The 9855-nt window shown below is 47.7% G+C and overlaps 1 protein-coding gene across 7 annotated transcripts in view; it reads right to left on the bottom strand.

The window, feature by feature from the left end:
- The window catches only part of DET1 (DET1 partner of COP1 E3 ubiquitin ligase), a 48084-nt gene extending 44893 nt beyond the window's left edge, over nt 1-3191 (bottom strand). For 4 of the 7 annotated variants that reach the window (XM_037730497.1, XM_037730498.1, XM_017506132.2 and 1 more), the window contains exons 1-2: nt 3052-3190; nt 930-999 (exon numbers count right to left, since the gene is read on the bottom strand). In XM_037730497.1, coding sequence (XP_037586425.1) covers nt 930-952 — 23 coding nt within the window. In that variant the 5' untranslated portion in view covers nt 953-999; nt 3052-3190. Of the gene's footprint in view, nt 1-929; nt 1000-3051 lie in introns of all 7 variants that reach the window. The other 3 variants (XM_017506131.2, XM_017506133.2, XM_017506135.2) reach the window with 3 other exon arrangements.
- Nucleotides 3192-9855: the final 6664 nt, after the last annotated feature.

Raw genomic sequence — 9855 nt, 5'->3', positions numbered from 1 at the left:
AAAAAAAAAAGACTGAAAAAAGTCAAAATAAAGCCTCAGGGCCCTAAGGAAAATATCAAAAGGTCTAACACCCTGATCATGAGAAAGTACAACGCAAAAACAAAAATAAATTTAAGACATAATGGCTGTGACGGCTGGCTGTGGTGGTTCACACCTGCAATCCCAGAACTTTGGGAGCCTGAGGTGAGCAAATTGCTTGAGCCCAGAAGTTCCAAGACCAGCCTGGACAACACGGCAAAACCCCACCTCTACTAAAAATACAAAAAGTTGCTGTGCACAGTGGTATGCACCTGTAGTCACAGCTAACTCAAGAGGCTGAGGTGGGAGGGATCACGTCAGCCTGGGAGGCAGAGGGTGAAGTGAGCTAAGATCATACCTGGGCAACAGAGTGAGACCTCGTCAAAAGAAAGAAAGGAAGGAAAAGAGAAAAAGAAAGTAATAAAGATGGAAGGATGGAAGGAAGGGAGAGAGGAAGGAAGGAAGGAAGATGGGAAGGGAGGAAGAAAGGAAGGAAACTTCCCAAATTTGGCTAAAGATATAAACCCCAAATTCAAGAAGTTCACAAACCCCCAAATATGATAAATCCAAAGAAATCCATGCCCAGACACATCATAGCTAAACTGGAAAAAACTAAAAGATATATAGTAAAAATCTCTAGAGTAACCAGATAGAAACCATGTATCACCTATAGAGGAAGAACAACTCAAATGTCTGTAGACTGCTCATCAGAAACTATGGAGGCAGAAAGAAGTGGAACATCTTTTAAGTGCTGAAATATCTGCCTCTGTTTTCTCACTCAAGTCTCAGCTAAAACAGCACCTCCTCAGAAATCTTCCCCAGACACCTTACTTCCGCCCACATGAATCTACTGATATATCCTATTGTATTAATAGCCTTTATCTCTTTCTGAAGTTAAAGTATTTGTTTACCTTTTTAGTATCCATCCCCCCATACCAGAGAGCAGGGAACTGGTCTAATTCCTTGCTGTATTCCCAGCACCTAGGAGAAGGGACAGTTAAGTGCTCATAAATATTTTAAAATGAATTAATGGAGCAACAATTGTCATGGACCTTGAAGGATAAGAATACACTAGACAAAGTAAAAGAAGAACAAAACAGAAAAAAAGGTACCTAAAAGACATACTTTAAAAAAGCATGACATGGCACATTTGGGAAACAGAGTAATTCCAAGTGGTTAGAGTACAGGAAGCACAGAGTGAGTAATAAGAAAGGCCTAGGAGAAGACTGGAAAGCAGGGGAGTGACTGGATCCAATCTGCATTTTAAAACATACACACAATAGGCCGGACACAGTGGCTCACACCTGTAATCCCAGCGTTTTGGGAGGCCAAGGTGGGCGGATCACCTGAGGCCTGGAGTTCAAGACCAGCCTGAACAACACAGAGAGACCCCATCTCTATTAAAAATACAAAATTAGCTGGGCATGGTGCCACACTCCTGTAATCCCAGCTACTCGGGAGGCTAAGGTAGGAGAATCACTTGAAACCAGGAGGCGGAGGTTTCCGGGAGCTAAGATCAAGCCATTGCACTCCAGCCTGGGCAACAAGAGCAAAACTCCCTCTAAAACAAACACCACACACACACACACACAATGAGGTATTTATTCATATTCTGTCCCCTTCTGAAAAGGTTCCAAATACCTTTAAGTATAATACCCAGTCAAGTTAAAAATGTCCATACCTCCATGACTGAGCAAGTTTCTCAAGCTGCTATTCAAATCTCATTAATCGGACCTTGAATTAATTTAGTGAATAGTCTTACTGACATAGAAAATAGAAAATATCAATTTGTCACATATTGTAATAGTAAGTATTGTTTTGTAAAACGTTTGTTTCAATTGCACTGGAGTTACATGCACTGAGTAAGGACATTAAATATATTCTGATCTAGACTACAGCAAGGGTCTGCGAACTACTTCCATCCGCCCAAATCTAGCCCACCTCCCGCCTCCCAGTTTTTGGGAGATCTTACTATGTTGCCCAGGCTGGAGCGCAGTGGCACCACCATGGACCTCCCTGGTTCAAGTGATCCTTCTCCCTTGGCCTCCCAAAGTGCTAGTATTACAGGCATGAGCCACCACGCCTGACCCCCACCTCCCAGTTTTTGTAAGTAAAGTTTCACTGGAACCCTGCCACACCCAATTATTTACGTACTGCTTTTACCCTACATAAGTAGAGTTGAGCAGCTGAGATGAAGATTTTACTTATGTTTAAGGCCCTCATTAGATGGTGAGGTCCCAAGGACCAGTACACGAACACTAAATTCGGTATGCTCATCACCATGTTTGACACGTGGTAAGCCTTCCTTCTTGAACACTGGACCTACCTAATAGGAAGTTCTGTGCCAACTCAGGCATCCACAGGGACTGTTCCCTCTGCCTGGAATGCATTTCCCCTGACCCTTGCCATAACTTCTCAAGTTGCAGCTTAAGTGGGGTCTCCTTTAGGAAGTGTTCCCTGACCATCCTATCTAAAACAGGACTCCCCATTACTATTATATTTTGTCTTCTCCAAAGTAATCGTCGCAAGTTGTATTTACACTTTCATTTGCATGGTTGTGTTTAATCTGATTCCCTCGCTAACCTGTACTCTCCAGACAGGAAGTAACCAGGTCTACCCTGGTCACCCGGTATTCTCAGAGCCCAGCACCGGGGCTGGCACACCGTAGGCGTTTGGTACCTTACGGAGTGAAAGAGGTTCAGAAAGCCTGACTGAAGTGGGACTCTAACTCACTGTGTGGTATTAAGTCCATTTCCTTTGCTGGGTCTCAGTTTCCCTATGGGGGAAGGTGTGTGTGTCCCTCAACTCCGAGCGACGGCCTCTAAAACAAGAAGGGGATGCCAAGGGGCGGGCATATATGCCCACAGGGGCGCCCCCGGAAAGAAAAGCCCGGGGCGGGGCCTCAATGGGAAGAGAATTCTGAGGGAGGGCGGGGGCCGCGGGGCCTCCGGGCATCGGCGTCATGCGGGGAGGAGCCTGCCGGGGAGGGTCTGACGGGCGTGGAGGCTGGGCCAAAAATGGTTAAGTCCTCACCTGTCTGGTCCAGGCTCAAAGAGCCAAGGAGAAGGATGCCCCAGCCTGTTCCGTGCGCGCCTCCCCCTGCCCCGCCCCCGCCATGCCTCAGGACCCCGGCGCCCGCGGCTGCAGGTTCCCGTTTCCGCCAGCCACCGGAAGTGCGGCCCAGCAAGGAGGGAAGTAGGGGAGAGCGCGGCACTGTTCGGCCAACGCTGAGAGATGTGTACAGCGCCCCCTGGTGCCCGGAGGAGGGATCGAAGCCGTAGAGGCTCAGTGGCAGCGGAGGAAAAATTAACGTGGCACCTAACCTGAGCATCTCTGTCAGTTCCAATGGCAGTGTCTCTGCACCTGCAGGGCACATTTGAAACATATGAATAGAATTAATCTTTCACCTTTTGATTAGATGCTGAGAAACTACCTACTATGTTATCTTCTAGATAGTGAGCCCCGTGAAGACTGAAATTGTATTGATCATCTCTGACTAGCAAGGAATGTGCCTTGCTAGTTTTCAGATGGAGTGGATTTTTAAATGGTGTCACTCTGGCTCTCCTAGGCTCCTGTTTCCATAGCAAAAAAGATCTTCAACATCATTAGTTATCAGAGAAATGCAAATCAAAACCACAGTGAGATACTACTTCATACCCCTTAGGATGGCTAGAGTACCTTTAAAAGAAAAACATCACATACTGGTAAGGATGTAGAGAAATCAAAAGCCTCATATGCTGCTTCTAGGAAGGGTGCAATTACTGTGGAAAACAGTTTAGCTGTTTCTCAAAGTTAAACATGAAGTTACTATTCAACACAGAAATACCTCTAGGTATATAACCAAGAGAAATTAAAACGTGTCCACACAAAAACTTGGACACAAATGTTCATAGTGGTATTATTTATAATAGATAAAATATGTAAACAACCTAAGTGTCTGTCAGTAGATGGATGGATAAACAAAAGGCGGTATATTCATACAATAGAATATTATTCAGCATTAAAAGAGGAGGAAGTACTGATACTTGCCACAGCATGATGAACCTTGAAAACATTCTGCTAAGTGAAAGAAGCCAGACACAAGAGGTCACATGTTGCATTACTCCACTTACATGAAACATCCAGGATAGACAAATCTGTAGAGACAGAAAGTAGATGAGTAGTTACTGGGAGTAAGTGAAAAGGGGAATAAGGAGTTATTGCTTGTGAGTATGGGGTTTCTTTTTGGGGAGATGAAAATATACAGAATTAGATAATGGCAATGGTTACACATGTCTGTTAATATATTCAAACCTTCTGAAGTGTACATTTTTTAATGGTGAATTGTATAGTATGTGGATTATGTCTCAATTAAAAACAAAAAAAAGGAACAGCCCTAATTTTCAGATTGTCCCCAGCTTTGTGGTGCAATGGTCTGCGGAGCCAGCCCTGAGGGGCTGCAATCCTCCCACTTCTCCGTTCAGCCTGTCAGATGCTGCTCCTCTGCAAGGTTCCACCCAACACTCTCTCACCCCTCCATAGCCCACCCTTGCCCACCCCTGCCCACCATGGGGAAGGTGGGACTTTCCTCTGTTTTCTTGCAGGGGAGCCTTTCCTTGAGAAGTGTAGTGGTTTAAGCCAAAAGCATTCTGGGGCATTGAGTTCATCATGCTTTTCTTTCTACCTTTGTATACATTTGAAACTTTCCATAATAACAGCAAAAAGGACTCTCCCCTCCAGCCTGCCCGGCACCCAAGCAGCTTGTGTATATCTTCGCAGGTAAATTTACACTCATGCTTGACCTACATGAATAAGAATTCCATCTCCTGGAATATAGACCCACACTGCCCTTTTCCTGGCTTGGTGATAACAGGAGAATAGAATAGAGCCTATGCCTTCTCTTCTCTAATGATCCTTGGCTTATAAGTTTTTCCCAAGAGACCATTCCTTTTTTATTTTTATTTTTTTAAAGGCAAGTGAGTTGCCTTTGCATATCCTTTGCCCATTTTTCCCATGGGATTATTTTTCTTATTGGTTTATAGGAGCTATTTGTATATTCTGGATATTGATCTTTTGTTGGAACTGCAAACATTTTTTTCCCCGTGTGAGGCTTATCTTTAATTTTTAACCATATTTCTAGTGGTATCTTTAAAATGCTCTGATCTTCCATTACTGTTCTTGCAATTTGTTCATTTAAGGCAGGGTCCAGTGTAGGAGCCCATTACACTGTGCTTCCTGAAAAATCTGCTGGTGGTAAAGGAGGCTCAAGCTTGTCTTGCCTCCTTGCCTTTTCCAGAAGGTGGGTTTTATTTCATTCTTCCAGCTCTTTATTATTATTATTATTATTATTATTATTTTGAGATGGAGTCTCCCTACGTCACCCAGGCTGTAGTTCGATGGTGCAGTCCCAGCTCGCTGCAACCTCTGCCTCCTGGGTTCAAGTGATTCTCCTGACTCAGCCTCCCAAGTAGCCGGGATTACAGGTGCCTGCCACCACACCTGGCTAATTTTTGTATTTTTAGTAGAGACCGGGTCTCCCCATGTTGGCCAGACTGGTCTCGAACTCCTGGCCTCATGATCCTCCTGCCTCAGCCTCCCAAAGTGCTGGGATTACAGGCATGAGCCACCGCGCCCAGCCCTTCTAGCTCTTATTGGTACCACAGTACAATGGTGTTAAGGGGGCAATCAGAGGCAAGATGATGACTGCGTTGTGAGTCAATGCAAGGACCTGGCCTTCAATTCCAAGTAAGATAAGGAGCCACAGGCAGGGCATTGAGCAGAGGAGTAGCTAAGGCAATTGTCTCGGCTAGAGATGGCAGTGGCTGGATTGGGGCCATAGAGGTGGTGAGGAGTGGTCAGACTGGGGGTGCATGTTGAAGATGGGGCCAATAGGACTTGCCAGTGGATTAGAGCGGCAGCGTGAGAGAAACGAGACAAGGATGTCCCAAGGTGTTTGGTCTACGTCACTGTGGCTACTTTTGCTCAAAAAGTAATCAAATATTTAAATTGGGCTAAAATGTAAGTCGGCTCCACAAATACAGAGACCATCTCTGTTTTGTGACTGCTGATCCCCAAGACCGACCACAGTGCCAGGTACATAGGCACTCACTAAATATTTGCGGATTGCTAAATAACAGTCTCTTGTACACATGGGTGGCGTCCGTAGTACAGGCTTCAAGCACAGCAGAGACACAATGTATTTCCACACCCTTCAACACCCATCTCAGCTGTCCCGACTTCTCGCTCCTCTCCATTCCCCTCCATTGTCCTCTCACCCTACCAAGAGCACCAAGTCCCCAGCTGTATCCCCATGCTCCTTCCTCCTCCATCCTTCTCAGGGAGCAGGAAGATGGAGTGACAGGCAGGGGGACCTGAAGGGCTTGAGAGCTTTCTCTCCACTCATTTCAGTCCTGTGGTTCTCGTGCCAAGGCTTTTAGCAACTCTGCTCGCTATCTGCATTAGCCACAAGAGGAGCAGATGGGAACGAAAGCAGGATGAGAGGCTCTTGTTCTTTCTCCCTTTCTAGAAGGGACTAGCACGGCTCTTCTCACCTTGACATTCAGCGGCAGACATTCATTAGCCTAAATGTTACAGCACCACCGCCACCGCCCCCATCATCGTCAGTCATCACCAGTCTGTTAATCTAAACAATTGCCATCACCGTTCAGTCAATGTTGACCGTGTGCCACATGCTACTCATTTCACCTGTGTTATTGAATTTCATCTGTGAGGACTCTGGGACGTAGGTATTATCATCCCCATTTTACAGATACACAAACTGAGACGGTTTCACTTGACCCTTTTATAGATCCCCTACCCATACTTTTGCATTGCAAGACTCACTTCCTCATACGCAATCCTATATTGCTGTTTGAAAAACATGCTCAGTTTCTGCTTGCAGTTCCTCAGCCTTCAGATTTCAGATCTAAATTTTTTAGAGTCATTCATGGTCTCACTGCAGTGCCCGGGCTGGAGTATAGTGGCTACTCACAGGCATGATCACAGCAGGCTGCAGCCCTGAACTCCACCGCTTGAAGACACACCTCCCCTCATGCCCTCGACTAAATGCTCACTGCCCCAGGAGGGGCCTTTCTTTATCTTTGGTGACCCTGAAGCCTCCAGTCTTCCTCAGATATTCTCTTCCCACTGCCTCTGGCATCTGTTTGTGCTCAGGCAAGGGGATGAGGATTGTTCTGCTTGATTTGGGGGCAAAGAATACCTTGTGCATTTGAGCTCAGAGGCACATGGCAGCAGCTGTTTGCTTTTTTTACCTATTCCTTGCCAAAAATCTCTCTTTCTCTCTCTGTCTCCCTCACACACACACGTCCACCCACTCCCAAACACACACACAGCTTTCTCTTGGCTGGAAAATGTTTTGAGGGCACGTTGTTCTGTTCATCTGGCAGAGAAAGGCATGGGTTTCGGTATCAAGCTGACTTCAGTTCAAACACGCTGTACTTGCGCTAGGTCACCATGCCCAAGAAGCACGAGTCAGGGCTAAAATCTACTCGCTGGCTCAGCCAAGCACTGAGAGCTGGCCCAGGGCTGCATTAGCCAGGGAAGGAGTACCTTTTCCCAGCTGGTCTGCCCGGAAGACTTGCCTTTTTGCCGTGCACCCACTCAGAGGGGGGATCTTTCCCTAATGCACACAAAGGTGCTTTATATGAGGGGCAAGCATGATTGAAAGCCCATTTTGCCTCATGCTCATAGTACTACTTCAGACAGGTGGCTGTATATATTTATTTCTTCAGTCAATAATTTGAGAACCCTGACTCTGCTGCAGGCACCGCGCCAAGTGTGGCAGGACCAGTGTGACAAAGTCACGATTCGTGCCTTAGAGAAGCCTGCAGTCTAGTTGAGAGATACCAACAGTTGGGTGGGCACTTCACCTAGCACTCCCAGAATGCAAGCTATAGACGGTGCTGAAGGAATGGTGGGAACGGTGTTCCAGGCAGCAGGAACCGCACAGGAAAAGGCAGCGAGATGCAAAACAGCATAGTATTGGCAGAGAACAAAGCACAGTTAGGATTCCTGAAGCACAGAGGGTCAGGTGGGCACAGCAGAAGAAAGGGTGAGCGCCTCTGAGCCTCATTTTTCTTATCTCTGAATCAAGGATGACTGTCACCTCCATCGTGCTGGACCTGAATTCAATGCATCATTGCTTCTGCGCCCAGGTAGTTTTGAAACTGTGACCCAAGCTGGAGTGCAGTGGCGTGATCTCAGCTCACCGCAACCTTTGCCTCCTGGGCTCAGGCGATTCTCCTGCCTTAGCCTCCCGAGTAGCTGGGACCACAGGCGTGTACCACCATGCCTGGCTAATTTTTGGATTTTTTTTTCAGTAGAGATGGGGTTTTGCCATGTTGTCCAGGCTGGTCTCAAACTTCTGAGCTTGGGCAATCACCTGCCTTGGCCTCTCAAATGCTGGGATTACAGGAGTGAGCCACTGCGCCCAGCCCTAGTTTTGAAACTTCTCAAAGGCAGGTGCCATGTCTACAGCTATACCCTGATAGCACACTGTCTGCAGACATACCCTTCCCTCATGCCCTGGACTAAATGCTCACTACCCCAGGACGGTCCTTTCTTTATCTCTGGTGACTCTGCAGCCTTCAATCTTTTTCAGATACCCTCTTTGCACTGCCTCCGGCACCTGTTCATGCTCAGGGAAGGGGATGAGTATCCGATACTGTGCTGAACCTAACACTTGTGTTAAATAAGTAGTTTCTGATTGTCTAGTGCTAGCACATATTAGAGATCTAATAAGTATTTGTTGAATGAATGAAACAAGCCATTCCTGAAGCCTGGTCCTCCCCTCCTCGGCCTGCCTGAGATACAGGGATGGAGCAGGGTCTTCGGAGAGGAGCAGGAAGGAGGAAGCACATTAAAAACTTCTTTCCAGAGGGAGCAGCTGCTTGGACCATAGAGCAAAGCCCAGTGCAGCATTTACCTTAAACTGGGGACCTCTGGGTTGCCCTAGGGCTTCCACTGTCTGCTTTCTGCTCTCAGGGGCACGACAGGGGAGCATGGCTGAGGTGTGAGTGGCCAGGGTGGGGGTGCAGGCAGAGCTCCAGTCCCAGGAAATGGCTGCTCATGTCACTCCCTGGGAGTGCAAGGAAGAGGCTGGGGACTGAAGAGGCAGAGCTGAGGGAACATAAGAAAATCTTAGCTGCAGGGAAAAGCGCTCTTCTTTCCAATGATGGCAATGAAATTAGAGGTAATTGTGAGACACAGAGATTCGATAAAACCTAGGGAGGCAATCAGGTAAGGGGGGCTGGGACTGGCTCGGGAGATGGAACGGCTGTCCCTCCCCTCCAGCGCCGCTGATAATAGCCCCTGTGTTGTGGGAATTGAACAAACAGTCCTTCCTGGCCCCAAATGGCACTGCCCTATAACGGGGGCAGCTGGAGCAGCCAGACGAGTAGGGGTAGCCTGACCACGGACAAGACCTAAGCTTTCCCCCAAGACAACACCCTACTCCTGGGGTCTGGAAGCCCAAGAATGGTGAAGCTTGGACCTGCTGTAAGGGCAGAAGGCTAAATGGGCGTGGCTGCTGTAGGACTGACCTCCCTTTCACCTGCAGGCCACAGGCCACCAGAGGCCCTGGGGGGAGCTAGGGCATTCCCTCCTTCCCTGTCCCCCGTGTCGTGTCGTCCCTTTCACCATGAAACAGAATGAAATGTGGAAAGTGCTGGGTAGGAAGCACAGGGCCACGTGGATGCATACCGCAGGCGACAGCCCAGCCCAGCTGTTCCTCAGTTAGGGGAAGTCTTTAAGAAGAAGGGGTCTTTTAGGCCGGGCGCCGTGGCTCAAGCCTGTAATCCCAGCAGTGTGGGAGGCCAAGGCAGGTGGATCACGAGGTCA

This window comes from Cebus imitator, unplaced genomic scaffold (genome assembly GCF_001604975.1).
Source record: "Cebus imitator isolate Cc_AM_T3 unplaced genomic scaffold, Cebus_imitator-1.0 Scaffold348, whole genome shotgun sequence".
In the NCBI taxonomy this organism is placed as follows: domain Eukaryota; kingdom Metazoa; phylum Chordata; class Mammalia; order Primates; family Cebidae; genus Cebus; species Cebus imitator.
Note: the sequence above shows the minus strand (reverse complement) of the source record. Positions and strands in the feature narration are given on the sequence as shown.